Source organism: Balaenoptera physalus (genome assembly GCF_965194825.1).
Source record: "Balaenoptera physalus genome assembly, chromosome: 11".
Classification (NCBI taxonomy): domain Eukaryota; kingdom Metazoa; phylum Chordata; class Mammalia; order Artiodactyla; family Balaenopteridae; genus Balaenoptera; species Balaenoptera physalus.
The window spans coordinates 58555965-58575823 of record NC_138896.1 but is presented as its reverse complement, the minus strand read 5'-3'; the positions used below and the strand labels follow the sequence as shown (position 1 = coordinate 58575823).

The window sequence follows — 19859 nt, the reverse complement described above, 5'->3', positions numbered from 1 at the left end:
CCCTCTGGTGTGCAGGGTTGTGTCATGGAGTGTGTTTAGTGGGGAGCTGTGTGCTCAGGAAGACTTTAAGTATTAGTCTGTCTGCTGATGGGTGGGGCTGTGTTCCCACCCTGTTGGTTGTTTGACCTGAAGTGTCCCAGCACTGGAGCCTACAGGCTGTTGGGAGGGGCCAGGTCTTGGTGAGAAAATGGCCACCTCCAGGAGGGCTCACGCCCCTGAGTACTCCCCAGAACTACTGCTGCCGGTGTCTTTGTCCCCGCAGTGAGCCACAGCTGCCCCCCGCCTCTGCAAGAGACCCTCTAATACCAGCAGGTAGGTCTGGTCCAGGTTCTTATGAGGCCACTGCTTTTTTCCCTGGGTCCTGATGTGTGTGAAACCTTGTGTGCACCCTCCAAGAGTGGAGTTTCTGTTTCCCCCAGTCCTGTGGAATTGCTGCAATCAAACCCTGATGGCCTTCAAAGCCAGATTCTCTGGGAGCTTTTCCTCCCATTGCCAGACCTGCAGGCTGGGGAGCCTGACGTGGGGCTCAGAACTTTCACTCCTGTGGGAGAACTTCTGTGGTATAATTGTTTTTCAGTTTGTGGGTCACCCATCCAGTGGGTATGGGATTTGATTTTATTGTGATTGTGCCCCCTCTTACTGTCTCATTGTGACTTATTCTTTGTCTTTGGATGTAGGATATCTTTTTTGGTAGGTTCCAGCGTTTTTTTGTTGATGATTGTTCAGCAGTTAGTTGTGATTTTGGTGTTTTTGTAAGAAAAGGTGGGCTCACATTCTTCTACTCTGCCATCTTGTCTTGGAAGCTCTAGTTATGGTTTTTGTTTTTTGTTTTTTTTGTTTTTTTTTGGTTTTTTTTGCTGTGCCCCATGGCTTGTGGGATCCTAGTTCCCTGACCAGGGATTGAACCTTGGCCATCAGCAGTGAAAGCATGGGATGCTAACTGCTGCACCACCAGGGAATTCCCTGATTTGTTTTAAAAACACCTTTAAAATATGCCCTCTTTAAGAAAACCTAATATGGAAATGCAAATTTAGATGAACTATTTAGAGAATAATTTTAACATCCTCACTAAAGAGTGCTTTGTAGAAGGGCTTTCATCTTAGTCTGTTTAAACAGGAACTCTCTACTTGTACAAGTATATGTTTACAGATCATTAACTATTTGGCTGGCACACTTAATGCTGGTGTGTCTGTTTCACTGCCAGTTGAAGGCTGAGGAACTGAAGATAAAACTTTCTTAAAGTTCATAGATGTTACGTAGGTGCATTCTTTCAGCATTGTTTGAAGCCACACAGGCCCCATTGCCCTACTTGCCACCCTAAAGGTATATTAATTGGGTAGAATGAAGTATGTATGTAATTCTTACTATATTTTACTCATACTATTAGGCTCTGTGTTTTGTTTTCCAAAAATGACTTGGAATTTAATGGCTTTTGTTTATTGAATGGTTAGGCCATTAAAGGTGATTTTTAAATGTCCATCAATTCCAAACATAGGCATCCTGAATTTTAACATTTTTTGATCCTTCTAATTGTATAATAGAATAAAGAGGAGGTTCATGACGGACTTTTTAGTATCTTAAAACTAAGTTCAGATTGGCTGTGGCAAGGCAGCTCAGTACAGTGACTAGAAAGTTTTCCTAAGTTTAGTGAAGGAGGTATGTTTTATGATCTGTTATTGATGAGAGGGAGCCGCTTAAATTTTATAGATATGAGTGATGAATTACTATAGTAGATTGTGGTAAAGGTCCAGGATAAGCAATGACAGATGAGGTATAGTTATGAATACAGAGACTGCATGTGGTTGTGATTAAGAAATAAGAATGTTGCTAAAGGGTCTTCTCTGTATAGGACAGATGCTATAGAGTGAATGAGTCCCCTCAAATTCATGTTGAAATTCTAACCCCCAATATGATGGCATTAGGAGGTGGGGTCTTTGGTAGATGATTAGGTCATGAAGGTGGAGCCCTCATGAATGGGGTTAGGGCCCTTACAAAAGAGATGCCAGAGAGCTCTCTCACCCTTTCTGCCATGTGAGGACACAGTGAGAAAACTGTCCCTGACCCAGGAAGCCAGCCCTTACTAGACACCAAACCTGCCAGCACTTTGATCTTGGACTTCCCAGCCTCCAGAACTGTTAGAAATACATGTCTGTTGTTTAAAGCCACCCAGCCTATGGTGTTTTTGTTATAGCAGCCCAAAGAGACTAAGATATGGTTTCTGGTTTTGGTGAGCAAGCAAGCAAGTGCCCGTTAAGAATGGGATAATTTTTTTCCTGTAAGCATCTTAAAAGCAAGAACTTTATATCTTGCTTACTGTTAAGAGAACTTGCCCAGAGAATATTTGTTGAAAGAAGGGGACAGACGTGACACACTGAAGGAAACACACAAATAAGCTGACACACTACAGTGAAGTATATGAAGTGTGTGGTATGTTGTGGAAGTACAAAGGAGGGTGCTTAACCGGACTTCTGGAGTCAGAGAAAGCTTCTTAGAGGAGACTAAACTGAGACAGGAAGGATAAGGTAGGGTTCTCCCAGGTGCAGTGAGGGGAGGGGAAGAATGTTCCAGAAAGAAGTGAAAGTGTGTGCGAAGATTTAGAGTTGAGAGAGAGAGGCCTCTCTGCTGCACTGGAAGAAGTTGTGAATGGCTGGAGCCTAGCGTGCAGGTGGTGGGACATGGTGAGAGATGGGCAGGAAAGGTGAGGGGGCCTTTGCAAGGGACATTGGCCTTTACAGTTTGCCCTTTACTGCGAGAACAGCAGGAAGACCCTTAGGGTTTTTTTTCTGACATTTTATGAAAATTCCAAACATACAGAAAAGTTGAAGGAATTTTACAGTTAATATTCATATACCCAAACCCAGATTCTTCCATTAACATTTAACTATTTTTGCCTTATCATATGTGTCCCACCATGCAACTATGAAAAAAAATGCATTTCAAAGTAAATTGCAGATGTTGGTATATTTCCCTTTAAATACTTCAGCATGAATATCATTAACTAGAATCCCTTTCAGGGTCTTAAGAGGGAGCGTGGCATGATTGTTTCAGGAAGATCACTCAGCTGCAGGGTGCGGAATGGATTAGAGTGTGGTATGAACTTGGTGAATGTTCACTTTTGAGTGGTATGTTTATGTAGTGAGAGAAGAGAACTGGGAGGCTGATGGGTTAAGACAGAGAGAAAAAGCAGTCTAACAAATAATGTGGTTGGAAGGTGTGTATAACCCTAGAACAAGACTATATCTTTACAAATACCTCAGATGAGATTTCTGGAAATAGTAGGTAACAAATGAGATTTTGTTTACAGAGTATGTCTTCATTGGCCTTCTTAGACATTTTAGAAAGTCTATTTTCAGATGTCTACATTTACCATCAAGACAAATCATGTCAGAGTTCATTTAGATGTTAAAAAAAAAAAAAGGTGACAGCAGCAGAAAATGGTCATTATAATTGAGGCCTTGAGGCCTAAGACTTATTTTAAAATGTGTAAAATATGAATGTTTAATTTTCAACCAACTATAATTTCCAAATGTCGTTAAAGTTGAAGAGGGGAGAAATTTTGTTCCCAGAAAGATTTTGTTCAGCAAGCAAAGTGCGTCTTCAAACATCTTGAGAATCTTCTCTGTTAGGTTTAGAATATTCTTGAGAATAAGATATTCTTCTGTTTTTCTTCCCTCATTATATTTTCTTCTGAGGACAAAGGGGAGTTGAACTATTGAGAAGGTTGACTTGGATTCTCTTGGGAGGTTTGGGTTACTGTCACCATGCTCCCACAGTCTTTGTGACTGTGGCCTGGCCTCAGTTTCCTCATCTCTAAGTAGAGAGGATGTCGTTGAGTTCCTTATAGCCTGTGTGTGTTTATGAAATGTTCTTTATTCTCATTGTGAACACTTGTAATTTGTTACCAGAAATGAGAAATTTCAAATCACAGAATGGGAGGAAAAAATCTCTAACTACCATATTTACCATATAAAAATCTCTAACTACCATATTTACCGTATTCCATTTATTTGACAGTACTCTTTTTTTCCAAATTTAATGTTGTAAAATTTTTCTTAAAATGGGTCCCCAAGGTTTAAAATTCCAGGAGAGAAGAAATTACTAGTATAGTAAAACAAACTTCATTCCCAGTCCTTAGAGGTAGAATCAGGAGAATGGGAACATAACCATCCGTCACTCAGAGGCTGCCCACAGAGAGGAATGCATTAAATCATTTTTCTTTTTCTTCTGAAAATAAGTGACCCCTGGAAGCAGGAGTGTCTTATTCTTTTGTCATAATACAAAAATAATAAGCAGTATGTTCAATAGTCTTCTAAAGATTTAATTATTGTTTATTGTATATTGGAAAGAGGGTGCTTTGGAGTTCAACTCATATGAATTCAGATCCTGGCCTTGTCATTTCCTACTTGTTTGAGACTTTGGATAAGATACTTTAACAATTCTGAGCCCCAGGTATCCTCAAATGGGAGGTAATCATCGTTCCGCTAGAGTTGTGGTTGTGTTGGAATTACTGCTGGTTAAATGCATACGGTAGGCACCGTGTGTTTGCTGCTACTGCTGCTTCCATAGAGATGGAAGCAGAAGCCACTGATGGTTCTGTTTGACTAGGCTGTGGGCGAAGGGAGGTAAATTACAGTCCTTTAATTTTTCTTATATAGAAGTACATTGATGGCCTTGAAATTTCATCCCTTTTCTGTCCTGACTTCTGAGGCTTTTGCATTAATGCACACTAAAGTTTAAAAACCCTCCTGGGACTTCCCTAGCAGTCCAGTGCTTAAGACTTCGTGCTGGGACTTCCCTGGTAGCACAGTGGTTAAGAACCCACCTGCCAGTGCAGGGGACACGGGTTCGAGCCCTGGTCTGGAAAGATCCCACATGCCACGGAGCAGCTAAACCCGTGTGCCACAACTGCTGAGCCTGCACTCTAGAGCCCACGAGCCACAACTACTGAGCCCACATGCCACAACTACTGAAGCCTGCGCGCCTAGAGCCCATGCTCCACAACAAGAGAAGCCACTGCAATGAGAAGCCCGTGCGCTGCAACGAAGAGTGGCCCCCGCTCACCGCAACTAGAGAAAGCCCACGTGCAGCAACAAAGGACCAACACAGCCAAAAATAAATAAATAAAATAAATAAAATAATTAAAAAAAAAAAAGACTCCATGCTTCCACTGCAGGGGGCATGGGTTTGACCCCTGATCGGGGAACTAAGATCCCGTATGCCACAGGGCACGGCCAAAAAAAAAAAAGAAAAAAGAACCCTCCCTAAGTGGGTAAGGGGACAGAATTTGCATTTGTTCATCCAGGGATTTGTGAAACTTGTATTAATATCTTGGCATATTTTTTTGTTGTTTGAGACAGTCTATCAGTGGCTACTGTGTAGGAGGATTAGGAATATACTTTTCACTATGAAGAGTTAATAGGCACTGGAGATGCAGCAGTTATCAAAACACAAAAATGCCTGTTCCTCTGGAGTTTTGGAGGGTAGGGAGTGACTAAGCAAAAAAAAGAAAAAGCCGTATTATGTTAGTAAGTTCCATGGAGAAAAAACAAGAAGCAGTAGGGGTGTTGGGAGGTTGTGATTTTATTGATTGATTGATTGATTGAGGTTGTGATTTTAAATGAGGTGGTTAGGGACAGCAGCCTACCTGAGGAAGTGATATTTGAGGGAAGTTGTGAAGAAGCTTAGGTAACACATAGAAGAGTATGTTCTAGATAGAGGGAACAGTGGATAAGGGCCTTCATGTGGGACTCTTTTATTAATAATTATGTAAGTGAATGTTTGGGGGGGAAAATGCAAGATAATGATATTAATACTTCTGTGCATATTGAAATGTGAGTTATTTATGGGACATCCAAATAATGATGACCAGTAAGTAGTTCAGGAGAGACTGAGGCTGGAAGGAAGTCTATGAGTCACCAGATTATAGGTGGTATTGAAGTCTTGTGTGGAGATTCCCCTAGAATTATATGTAGAGCGAGAAGAATAGAGGTCTGAAGAAGGAACCCTGGGAAACACAAATATTGGGGCGGGGGGGAGGTGGAAGCTTGCAAGGAAGACTTAGGACCAACCACCGAAAGGTAAGTGGTGGAACAGGAGGGGTGGCGCGACTATCGCTGTGGCAAGGGAGGGACTTCTCTGCCCTCTGTGTTTCCCTTAACCTCTCTGCCAGCTCCCAGCCAAATCAGCCTTTGAGTCCAGCTGTCCCACCACACCACTAATACTTTAGTTCAGGCCTACCTCATTTCTTGCTAGGACTCCAGTAATTGTCTATTATCTAGTCTCTTTACTCCCAAACCTACCCTTGTCAGTCACTCTTCCACACCTTTGTGATAGCAGTCTTTCTAAAATACCTAAATACTGCCAGTGACTCTTCAGGATAAAGCCTAACCATCTCAGCCTGGCATAGGATGCCCTTTGTGATCTGGCATTCCCTTTTTATTCTCACTTTCTGGCTCCTTTTCCCCCTCACATTCTAAATTTCATGCATTCAAATTATTTGTCCTTTCTAGAAGGACACTTCTTTGTCTCCAGGCCACTGTATATGCTTTCCTACTTCCTGGAATGACTAACTCTCTGTGGTTCATTAACACTACAAGATCTGGCTGAAGTGCTACTTTCTGTGCAAAGCCCTTTTTGACTTCCAGGCAAATCCAGGATCTTCCCTTTGGTCTGGTTTCCTGCTTGTTGCACATCTCAAGTGCAGTCCTAATGGCAGTATCTTGAAATTGTCTTGTTTGTTTTCCCTCCAATTTATGAGCTCCTAGGACAGCAACTTTGACCTGTGGATCTTTGTATTCCTAGTGCTTGGCTTAGTGTAGTAAACATCTAAGTAACGTCTAAATGTCTGAGTTCTCAAAGTGTGGTCCTTGGACCAGCAGCATCAGCAACACTGGAAACTTGTTAGAAATGCAGAGGCGTGGACCCCACCCCAGACTTACTGACAGAGAAAGCCAGGAGGTGAGGCCCAGCAGTGTGTTAATTTAACAAGCCCCCCAGGTTATCCTGATGCATTTTGAGAACCATTAGTCCAGTGAAATGAATGATGGTCAGCATTCACTGGGGAGGAATAAACTCTGGTCTCATGATAAGTGGGGGTGGCCCCTTCCGTTTGCAGTCAGCCATCACACTGTGCTGATGGGTGCAAGAACTTAGAGTGGTGAGCGTGTGCAGCTACGATTGACAGTATTTTTGGTACCATGAATTTGGGCTCAAAATCTATTCTGAGCTTATTGACTTAAACCTTTGAAGTTAGAATTAGATAAACTAAAAGGAAGACACGAACTTATTACTTAAGGAATCACTCATAATCTTACCATCAGAGATAACCAAATTATCGATGATTATTTCTAAGGGATATTATTATGGTTTTATTCTTTTTGCTTACGCTTAAGATTACGAGTATATATATTTTTCAGAAACTTTTGTATATAAAATATATATTTGAAATATTAAAAAGAAGTTGAAACAGACTCAAATTTTTGACCCTTTTAAAGATACGTTGGGACTTCCCTGGTGGCGCAGTGGTTAAGAATCTGCCTGCCAATGCAAGGGACATGGGTTCGATCCCTGGTCCGGGAAGATCCCACGTGCCGCGGAGCAGCTAAGCCTGTGCACCACAGCTGCTGAGCCCACACGCCACAGCTACTGAAGCCTGCGCGCCTAGAGCCCGTGCTCCACAACAAGAGAAGCCACCGCAATGAGAAGCCTACGCACCACAACGAAGAGCAGCCCCTGCTCGCCACAACTAGAGAAAGTCCATGCACAGCAACGAAGACCCAGCACAGCCAAAAATAAATAAATAAATAAAATTTAAAAAATAATATAAAAAATAAAGATACTTTTTCACTTTTTAACATCTAAAGTGGGAATTAAAGAGATAAGATAAATGCTGGCTCATATTAAGTGAAATTTTATCTGACTAATTACTGCGTATTTTTATGGATCTCTATATATTATACTTCGAAAATTCTTAGTGAACATTGTATTGTTGATTTAAGCTTCTACGATAAGTCTGGGTACTAAGTGTTTGCTTATAATACATAACACTGTTTCTGTGGGGTAATAAGTTTTCAATTGGTGTCATTTTAACTTAGAAGACTCCTTTCAGGAAAGTAGCCTGTCATAAGAAAAATCTTGATTCTTTCAAGTTATAGAACAGACTCAGACTCTTTTTTTTTTTTTAAGTTAGTAAACTTCATTTTTTTAGAGTGGTTTTATGTTCACAGCAAAATCGAGTGGGAAATATAGAGAGTTTCCAAATACCACCTGTCCCCATATATGCACAGCCTCCCCCACTATTGACATCCCACACGGTGTTACATTTTTACAGTCAGGGTACTAACATTGACACAGCCTTATCACCCAAAGTCCATAGTTTACACGAGGGTCTGTTTTTGGTGTACATCAGATGGGTTTTGACAAATGTCTAATGACTTGTATTTACCATTATAGTACCATACAGTATAGTTTCACTGTCTTAAAAATCCTCTGCTCTGGGCTTCCCTGGTGGTGCAGTGGATAAGAATCTGCCTGCCAACGCAGGGGACATGGGTTCGATCACTGGTCCGGGAAGATCTCACAGGCCGCGGAGCAACTAAGCCCGTGCGCCACAACTACTGAGCCTGTGCTCTGGAGCCGTCGAGCCACAACTACTGAAGCCTGCGTGCCTAGAGCCCATGCTCTGCAACAAGAGAAGCCACTGCAATGAGAAGCCCGTGCACCGCAACTAGAGAAAGCCCGCGTGCAGCAACGAAGACCCAACACAGCCAAAAAAAAAAAAAAAAAAAATCCCTCTGCTCTTTCCTATTTAAACACTCTTTAAAAGAAAGTTTTCATAGGTCTCACACGGTGATTTAGATTATTTTTATTATGTCTAATGCTCATGCCTACTGAGGTGACTAGATATAAATTCTTTAAATTTTTTTTATAGTTCTTGAACTATAAAAACAAATTATAAATTAAATGCCATAAAAACTATGGAACTGATAAAATTCAGATTAGTAATCAGTATAACACATGATGTTTTGCTGAAATTAAATGAGTTTAATAGTAGACAGAAATATTTATGTATTTTATTTTTCACTGGTTAACCTTATGATGTCCATTTTAAGCATGATCATAATGGAACTCATGTCATTATCATAGATATTCCTGATTTCAACCCAGTCTGTATTTTGCTGGACCATTTTAATGGTTCACTGCAAAAATAGTACTATTTAATAATAGTACTATTTAAGTAAATATTTAAGTAAATATTTAATGGCAAGTTCTTTATTGCCTAGTTAAGTCTATACTTATTGCTGTGAAATGTTGGAAATGGTTCAGAACCATTCTGACCAGTACAGTTGAAAATAGTACTGACTGCTTTGGGACACTTTCTTTTGAGTTTGGCATACCTATGTGGCCACTCTCTTCTCTGTTCTGTCTGCATCACTTGGCCTCCGCTTGGTACCAGAAGGATGATAAACACCAGTGCAGAGGTGGGTACTGCAATTTTCTGACAGCATTTAGATATAAAGATAGTTATTCAGAAGATCCAGGACATACAGAATTTTTTAAGTGCTTAACATGAAAATGAAAATAACTTTTAAATTCTCAGAGAACTCATGAGTCTCCACTCGTAAGTCCTTAGATCCAAGAAACTCACCTTTATTAAGTACCAATAACACAATATTGCCAATAACAAAACAAGTCCATGAAATAGTAACATGTAGTATTTAAATAAATTCACAATATAAAAAAAACTCACCAAAACATTGACTAGCTATCCTAGTTTTAAACTTTTAAAATTTGTGCCAAGTTTAAATCACATGATTTCTTGCTATTAATATTTTTTAAGTTACATTTTATTTTTGTCTAGTCTACATTCTCTCTGCCCTTGTTTTTGCCCAACTCACTATCTCCAATCCTCACCCCTCTCCTTTGCGCATATTTCTTATGGCTTCATGGTTTTGGTGAGGCTACAGTCACAGTTCCCTGCCCAGGTCAGTTTTTATGTATTATCCTTCCTCCATGAGTGGCCCTTGGGTGTGCACATAACCCCAGCTGGGCCAACTAATAGTCTTTACCTGAGAGTCTTCAGACTGAAAACTGACAGAGAGAGTCTTTTGTTCCTTGTAGATTAAATGAGGATGTCATAAGAGTTGAGCCTCCTGAAAAATACCCATGGAGGAAGCCATTTGTAATAGGGTAAAATGAGACTTAACAAGAGGAGCAGAGATACCAAGAGAGAGAATCCTGGAGGTGAAGTCCGCATCTTCACCTGTGTAATTACCTAGTTATCTTCCATCAAATTACCCTTTTGGTTGAAGCTAGTTCCAGTTGGGTTTTCTCTTGGCACACTAGAAAGCGTTCTTAAATAATCCATGTTATAATTTTAAAGATTTGTCCTTTTTTACAGGTGAAGATGGAGCTGGAAAAACAAGCTTAATCAGAAAAATTCAGGGAATAGAGGAGTACAAGAAAGGAAGAGGATTGGAATATTTGTACTTAAATGTTCATGATGAAGACAGGGATGGTGAGTGTCGTTTATTTGTAATGTAAGTTTACTGAAGTCTTTCCAAGTTGCACTGCTGTCCGTATTAATATTAGTCTTTGACTTTTCTTAGTGTGTCATTTTTTACTAGGAGACCTACTGTGTCATGCCAGTCAGTAAATAGTTATGTTAGGGCATACTTTTATTGGTTTGAGATTGGGATTCATATAGTGGTATTTTTAAATGTCTTAGGGTATTGGTGTGCAGACTTTAGCTTTCTTGCTAACCTTGAAGAATCTCAATTTTTCAGTTCATTTTCCCTCTGATAGTGAAATAATAGTATCCTATGATTGTTTTGCCCTCTTTTTACCCTCATCTCATTTTTTGACGTGAAAGTGTCATTTACTCCCCAGCTTTTCTCATCTGATCAGCCAATTTTTTCTTCTATAGATCACTTGCCTTCTCATTTTCATATATAATATCTTGAATATGCATGGCTCTATCTGCTGATGGTAAGAATAGAAACATGTTATTCAGTCTGTGGTTTGGGATTGAGAAATATGAAGTAGAGGATGCTGATTTTCTGTGTTGGCAGTTAAATCATTTTCTTGAGTATTCATTAGGACTTTACTGAATTGGTAGATGTAACCCAAGTAGGTGAACCTTGCCAAAGGAGACATCTCCTGTGGAGATGCCTTAAAATACCAAGTAGTATTGTTAGTTGGATGATGAAATGACATTATCCTGTTGCCTTGGTAACTTTCTTTTGTCTGTCGTAGATCAAACAAGATGTAATGTATGGATCTTGGATGGAGACCCGTATCACAAAGGCCTCCTTAAATTTTCACTGGATGCCATTTCTCTGAAGGACACTCTAGTTACGTTGGTTGTTGATATGTCAAAGCCTTGGACTGCTTTGGATTCTTTACAGAAATGGGCAAGTGTTGTTAGAGAACATATTGACAAATTGAAAATTCCTCCTGAAGAAATGAAAGAAATGGAACAAAAGTGTGAGTAATCTAGAAAATATAGATTTCAAAGACAAAATGTCCTAGCTGACTGTCAAAATTGTTAGGAACTTTTGACTTTGAATAAGGTTTAATGAGGAAACTCAATGAGAGTACTGCTTTTGAAATTCAATTTGAATGATGTGCTGTTTTAATATAGTTTTACATTGGAAACATATACATAATGGCAGACTCTTTAGTAGAGGCGCCTTTTCTTCTTTGCCAAAAGGCCGTATGTGTTCATTTTGGAAAGTGGGTTTTCAGGATAAAAAAATTTGAATCTTTCTTCAGCTGCTCATTTTCAGTAGTCTCGTTTCTTGATAAGTAGAACAATCTTTACTAACCTTGTCAAAATGAAGTATGTCCATAAAGATGTTAAGTAACAGCATAAATATAAAGATGTTAAGCTGGTTGTATGATTTACAAGGTACATAATATATTTTGTATGTGCCCATGTAAGTTGGAAATTCTCATGGAAATTATGAAAATGATACGGGTCATTTCTAACAAGTTGTAAGCCACTTGTCACAGTTCTTAATTTCACTGAGAGCTCTTCATATGTCATTGTTGCACTTTGCTTAAGAAAATATACAGATGGTATGCTGCCGTTCTTTACTATTGTTAGCCGATAACTTTTAGGGGAAATTTGACAGCTTACTGGAATTTATATGCACGGAAACAGTAAAAACTTAAGAGAATGTATGTCCTAAATTATTGAAAAGGGTGTCTAACTGTTTTTAATCTATACCTTTTTTTCCTTGTTGGCCATTACCTCTGGGGCTTTTTTTTCCCTTCTCTAAGTTTATACTATAGCAGTCAGTGGTTTTCAGTGTGTGGTCCTAAGACCAGCAGCATCAGTATCAGTACAGTTGAGAGCTTGTCAGAAATACACATTCTCAGGCCCTATCCCAGACTGCTGAATCAGAAACTTCTGGTGCATGCTAAAACTTGAGAACCAATTAGATTTCAGCCTCTGATTTGAAGGGTAATAGCTACCAGAGCTGCTAAAGGTATACGCGTGCCCCCCTGTTCCTGATGCTCAACTGTTCAAGATTCCCTCTTCCTGACCCCATGTAAGTTTAGGACAGTTTTCCTCCTTTGTGGCTCTGTATAATATCCCCTCATATACTGTTTTAATCCTGCGCTGTGGATAATTTGTTTCCAAATTTGTTGTTTTGCCTTTAAACATGAAAATCACTTGTATGGAAATCCCTGTGTGTGTGTGTGTATTTGTCAGTGGTCCCTTAAGATTTCCTTGAAGAGTAATTACTAAATCAAAGTATACATTGTTAAGCCTCTTTGTATATTCACATTAACTTTTTTTTTTTTTAATTCAAACAGAAAATCACAAAAATTATGATCATCCTCATCAGTTCACTCAATCCCATGTAATTAATTTGTTTTTCATCTTGATCTTTTGTTAGCACTTTTATGAATTCATCAGTTTTCCATTAGAGTTCTGAAAATGCTTATTCATTCAGTTCAGCAGTATAGTCAGTTACCAGAAACCTGTACTTGTCAGAGTCTTTTCCATGAATTCCTTGAACATTAAACCCTTTTATAGGAACATTTTTGCGAAAGCATCAGAGTACACCCAGAACTCTCTGTAAATAACAAAAGACTTAAAAATGACCACGGTTAAGATTTGATGAAAGTTCATAATAATGCAACTGACAAGAAAATTTAGTTATTTCTGAGATATACATTTTAAAGTAATAACTAGAATTATGACTTATAACATTATACCAGAACATGTAAGATTTTTAGAAATTTCATGTAATGTCTGAAACATTTATATTAACATATTTCCATACAAATAACCCAAAGAAAGTTTAGTATTAGTTGTTTTTTTGTTTGTTTGTTTCTGTTTTTTTATACTGCAGGTTCTTATTAGTCATCAATTTTATACACATCAGTGTATACATGTCAATCCCAATCGCTCAATTCAGCACACCACCATCCCCACCCCACTGCGGTTTTCCCCTCTTGGTGTCCATACATTTGTTCTCTACATCTGTGTCTCAACTTCTGCCCTGCAGACTGGTTCATCTGTACCATTTTTCTAGGTTCCACATACATGCGTTAATATACGATATTTGTTTTTCTCTTTCTGACTTACTTCACTGTGTATGACAGTCTCTAGATCCATCCACGTCTCAACAGATGACTCAATTTCGTTCTTTTTTATGGCTGAGTAATATTCCATTGTATATATGTACCACATCTTCTTTATCCATTCGTCTGTCGATGGGCATTTAGGTTGCTTCCATGACCTGGCTATTGTAAATAGTGCTGCAATGAACATTGGGGTGCATGTGTCTTTTTGAATTATGGTTTTCTCTGGGTATATGCCCAGTAGTGGGATTGCTGGATCATATGGTAATTCTATTTTTGGTTTTTTAAGGAACCTCCATACTATTCTCCATAGTGACTGTATCAGTTTACATTCCCACCAACAGTGCAAGAGGGTTCCCTTTTCTCCACACCCTCTCCAGCATTTGTTGTTTGTAGATTTTCTGATGATGCCCATTCTAACTGGTGTGAGGTGATACCTCATTGTAGTTTTGATTTGCATTTCTCTAATAATTAGTGATGTTGAGCCGCTTTTCATATGCTTCTTGGCCATCTGTATGTCTTCTTTTTTTTTTTTAAATAATGGAGACATTCATTTGGATTCTCCTACAGGATGGTAGTCATTATTAGTAGCTCACACTTTTTTTTTTTAAATTAATTAATTAATTAATTTATTTCTGGCTGTGTTGGGTCCTCGTTTCTGTGCGAGGGCTTCTCCAGTTGCGGTGAGCGGGGGCCAGTCTTCATCGCGGCGCACGGGCCTCTCACCGTTGCGGCCTCTCTCGTTGCGGAGCACAAGCTCCAGACGTGCAGGCTCAGTAGTTGTGGTTCACAGGCGTAGTTGCTCCGTGGCATGTGGGATCCTCCCAGACCAGGGCTCGAACCCGTGTCCCCTGCATTAGTGGGCAGACTCTCAACCACTGCGCCACCAGGGAAGCCCCATCTGTATGTCTTCTTTGGAGAAGTGTCTATTTAGGTCTTCTGCCCATTTTTGGATTGGGTTGTTTGTTTTTTTAATACTGAGCTGCATGAGCTGTTTATGTATTTTGGAGATTAATCCTTTGTCCGTTTATTTGTTTGCAAATATTTTCTCCCATTCTGAGGGTTGTCTTTTCGTCTTGCTTATGGTTTCCTTTGCTGTGCAAAAGCTTTGAAGTTTCATTAAGTCCCATTTGTTTATTTTTGTTTTTATTTCCATTACTCTAGGAGGTGGAACAAAAAAGATCTTGCTGTGATTTATGTCAAAGAGTGTTCTTCCTATGTTTTCCTCTAAGAGTTTCATAGTGTCTGGTCTTACATTTAGGTCTCGAATCCATCTTGAGTTTATTTTTGTGTATGGTGTTAGGGAGTGTTCTATTTGCATTCTTTTACATGTAGCTGTCCAGTTTTCCCAGCACCACTTATTGAAGAGACTGTCTTTTCTCCATTGTATATCTTTGCCTTCTTTGTCATAGATTGGTTGACCACAGGTGTGTGGGTTTATCTCTGGGCTTTCTATCTTGTTCCATTGATCTGTGTTTCTGTTTTTGTGCCAGTACCATATTGTCTTGATTACTGTAGCTTTGTAGTATAGTCTGAAGTCAGGGAGTCTGATTCCTCTAGCTCCGTTTTTTTCCCTCATGACTGCTTTGGCTATTCGGGGTCTTTTGTGTCTCCATACAAATTTTAAGATGATTTGTTCTAGTTCTGTAAAAAATGCCATTGGTAATTTGATAGGGATTGCATTGAATCTGTAGATTGCTTGGGGTAGTATAGTCATTTTCACAATGTTGATTCTTCCAATCCAAGAACATGGTATATCTCTCCATCTGTTGGTATCATCTTTAATTTCTTTCATCAGTGTCTTATAGTTTTCTGCATAAAGGTCTTTTGTTTCCCTAGGTAGGTTTATTCCTAGGTACTTTATTCTTTTTGTTGCAATGGTAAATGGGAGTGCTCCCATAATTTCTCTTTCAGATTTTTCATCATTAGTGTATAGGAATGCAAGAGATTTCTGTGCATTAATTTTGTATCCTGCAACTTCACCAAATTCATTGATTAGCTCTAGTAGTTTTCTGGTGGCATCTTTAGGATTCTCTATGTATAGTATCATGTCATCTGCAAACAGTGACAGTTTTACTTCTTCTTTTCCAACTTGTATTCCTTTTATTTCTTTTTCTTCTCTGATTGCTGTGGCTAGGACTTCCAAAAATATGTTGAATAATAGTGGTGAGAGTGGACATCCTTGTCTTGTTCCTGATCTTAGAGGAAATGCTTTCAGTTTTTCACCATTGAGAATGATGTTGGCTGTGGCTTTGTCATATATGGCCTTTATTATGTTGAGGTAGGTTCCCTCTATGCCCACTTTCTGGAGAGGTTTTATCATAAATGGGTGTTGAATTTTGTTGAAGCTTTTTCTGCATCTATTGAGATGATCATATGGTTTTTCTTCTTCAATTTGTTAATATGGTGTATCACATTGATTGATTTGCATATACTGAAGAATCCTTGCATCCCTGGGATAAATCCCACTTGATCATGGTATATGATCCTTTTAATGTGTTGTTGGATTCTGTTTGCTAGTATTTTGCTGAGGATTTTTGCATCGATATTCATCAGTGATATTGGTCTGTAATTTTCTTTTTTTGTAGTATCTTTGTCTGGTTTTGGTATCAGCATGATGGTGGCCTCATAGAATGAGTTTGGGAGTGTTCCTTCCTCTGCAATTTTTTGGAAGAGTTTGAGAAGGATGGGTGTTAGCTCCTCTCTAAATGTTTGACAGAATTCACCCGTGAAGCCATCTGGTCCTGGACTTTTGTTTTTTGGAAGATTTTTAATCACAGTTTCAATTTCATTACTTGTGATGGGTCTGTTCATATTTTCTATTTCTTTCTGGTTCAGTCTTGGAAGGTTATATCTTTCTAAGAATTTGTCCATTTCTTCCAGGTTGTCCATTTTATTGGCATAGAATTGCTTGTAGTAGTCTCATAGGATGCTTTGTATTTCTGTGGTGTCTGTTGTAACTTCTCCTTTTACTTTTCTAATTTTATTGATTTGAGTCCTCTCCCTCTTTTTCTTGATGAGTCTGGCTAATGGTTTATCAATTTTGTTTATCTTCTCAAAGAACCAGCTTTTAGTTTTATTGATCTTTACTATTGTTTTATTGTTTCTATTTCATTTATTTCTGCTCTGATCTTTATGATTTCTTTCCTTCTGCTAACTTTGGGTTTCATTTGTTCTTCTTTCTCTAGTTCCTTTAGGTGTAAGATTAGATTGTTTACTTGAGATTTTTCTTGTATTTTGAGGTAGGCTTGTATAGCTATAAACTTCCCTCTTAGAACTGCTTTTGCTGCATCCCATAGGTTTTGGATCGTCGTGTTTTCACTGTCATTTGTCTCTAGGTATTTTTTGATTTCCTCTTTGATTTCTTCAGTGATCTCTTGGTTATTTAGTAACGTATTGTTTAGCCTCCATGTGTTTGTGTTTTTTACGTTTTTTTCCCTGTAAATCATTTCTAATCTCATAGCGTTGTGGTCAGAAAAGCTGCTTGATATGATTTCAATTCTCTTAAATTTACTGAGGCTTGATTTGTGACCCAAGATGTGATCTATCCTGGAGAATGTTCCGTGCGCACTTGAGAAGAACGTGTAATCTGCTGTTTTTGGATGGAATGTCCTATAAATATCAGTTAAATCTATCTGGTCTGTTGTTTCATTTAAAGCTTTTGTTTCCTTATTTATTTTCATTTTGGATGATCTGTCCATTGGTGTAAGTGAGGTGTTAAAGTCCCCCACTATTATTGTGTTACTGTCGATTTCCTCTTTTATGGCTGTTAGCAGTTGCCTTATGTATTGAGGTGCTCCTATGTTGGGTGCGTATATATTTATAATTGTTAGATCTTCTTCTTGGATTGATCCCTTGATCATTATGTAGTGTCCTTCCTTGTCTCTTGTAACATTCTTTATTTTAAAGTCTATTTTATCTGATATGAGTATAGCTACTCCAGCTTTCTTTTGATTTCCATTTGCATGGAATATCTTTTTCCATCCCCTCACTTTCAGTCTGTATGTGTCCCTAGGTCTGAAGTGCGTCTCTTTTAGACAGCATATAGATGGGTGTTGTTTTTGTATCCATTCAGCAAGCCTGTGTCTTTTGGTTGGAGCATTTAATCCATTCACGTTTAAGGTAATTATCGATATGTATGTTCCTATGACCATTTTCTTAATTATTTTGGGTTTGTTTTTGTAGGTCCTTTTCTTCTTTTGTGTTTCCCAGTTAGAGAAGTTCCTTTAGCATTTGTCGTAGAGCTGGTTTGGTGGTGCTGAATTCTCTTAGCTTTTGCTTGTCTGTAAAGCTTTTGTTTACTCCAGAGAATCTGAATGAGATCCTTTCGGGTAGAGTAATCTTGGTTGTAGGTTCTTCCCTTTCATCACTTTAAGTATATCATGCCACTCCCTTCTGGCTTGTAGAATTTCTGCTGAGAAATCAGCTGTTAACCCTATGGGAGTTCCCTTGTATGTTATTTGTCGTTTTTCCCTTGCTGCTTTCAATAATTTTTCTTTGTCTTTAATTTTTGCCAATTTGATTACTATGTGTCTTGGCGTGTTTCTCCTTGGATTTATCCTGTATGGGACTCGCTACACTTCCTGCACTTGGGTGGCTATTTCCTTTCCCATGTTAGGGAAGTTTTCGACTATAATCTCTTCAAATATTTTCTCAGGTCCTTTCTCTCTCTCTCTCGTCTCCTTCTGGGACCCCTATAATGCGAATGTTGTTGCGTTTAATGTTGTCCCAGAGGTCTCTTAAGCTGTCTTCATTTCTTTTTATTCTTTTTTCTTTAGTCTGTTCCGCAGCAGTGAATTCCACCATTCTGTCTTCCAGGTCACTTATCCGTTCTTCTGCCTCAGTTATTCTGCTCTTGATTCCTTCTAGTGTAGTTTTCATTTCAGTTATTGTATTGGTCATCTCTGTTTGTTTGTTCTTTAATTCTTCTAGGTCTTTGTTAATCATTTCTTGCATCTTCTCGATCTTTGCCTCCATTCTTCTTCCGAGGTCCTGGATCATCTTCACTATCATTATTCTGAATTCTTTTTCTGGAAGGTTGCCTATCTCCACTTCATTTAGTTGTTTTTATGGGGTTTTATCTTATTCCTTCATCTGGTACATAGCCCTCTGCCTTTTCATCTTGTCTATCTTTCTGTGAATGTGGTTTTTGTTCCACAGGCCGCAGGATTGTAGTTCTTCTTGCTTCTGCTGTCTGCCCTCTGGTGGATGAGGCTATCTAAGAGGCTTGATGGGAGGGACTGGTGGTGGGTAGAGCTGACTGTTGCTCTGGTGGGCAGAGCTCAGTAAAACTTTAATCCACTTGACTGTTGATGGGTGGGGCTGGGTTCCCTCCCTGTTGGTTGTTTGGCCCAAGGCAACCCAACACTGGAGCCTACCTGGGCTCTTTGGTGGGGCTAATGACAGACTCTGGTTGGGCTCAGGCCAAGGAGTACTTCCCAGAACTTCTGCTGCCAGTGTCCTTGTCCCCACAGTGAGCCACAGCCACCCCCCGCCTCTGCAGGGGACCCTCCAACACTAGCAGGTAGGTCTGGTTCAGTCTCCCCTGGGGTCACTGCTCCTTCCCCTGGGTCATGATGCGCCCACTACTTTGTGTGTGCCCTCCAAGAGTGGAGTCTCTGTTTCCCCCAGTCCTGTTGAAGTCCTGCAATCAATTCCCACTAGGCTTCAAAGTCTGATTCTCTATGAATTCCTCCTCCCGTTGCCGGACCTCCAGGTTGGGAAGCCTGACGTGGGGCTCAGAACCTTCACTCCAGTGGGTGGACTTCTGTGGTATAAGTGTTCGCCAGTCTGTGAGTCACCCACCTAGCAGTTATGGGATTTGGTTTTACTGTGATTGCGCCCCTCCTACCGTCTCATTGTGGCTTCTCCTTTGTCTTTGGATGTGGGGTATCTTTTTTGGTGAGTTCCAGTGTCTTCCTGTCGATGATTGTCCAGCAGCTAGTTGTGATTCTGGTGTTCTCACAAGAGGGAGTGAGAGCATGTCCTTCTACTCCGCCATTTTGGTTCCTCTCCCACATTAACTTTTTTTAAGTGAAGGTTTTGACAATTTTGCAAACGAGTTCTAAAAACTTATTAGTATTGGTAATATCTCCCTAGTTTTTATGGGAGTTATAGAATAAACATGGCTCAAGATTGCACCTAGGTAAAGAGGAGGAGACCTGAATAAAGGGTTTAGAGAAAGGAAGTTAATATTAGAAAGCCACCTGGAACTGTCTTTTAGATTGTGGAAACCTTCCCCCCCCGCCATATTTATTTATTTT

At 39.4% G+C, this 19859-nt stretch overlaps 1 protein-coding gene across 1 annotated transcript in view; it reads left to right on the top strand.

The window, feature by feature from the left end:
- DYNC1LI1 (dynein cytoplasmic 1 light intermediate chain 1) overlaps window positions 1-19859 on the top strand; it is a 54024-nt gene that overhangs the window by 13976 nt on the left and 20189 nt on the right. Inside the window, exons 3-4 of the mRNA XM_082411865.1 lie at window positions 10400-10516; window positions 11254-11484. Coding sequence (XP_082267991.1) covers window positions 10400-10516; window positions 11254-11484 — 348 coding nt within the window. The remainder of the gene's footprint in view (window positions 1-10399; window positions 10517-11253; window positions 11485-19859) is intronic.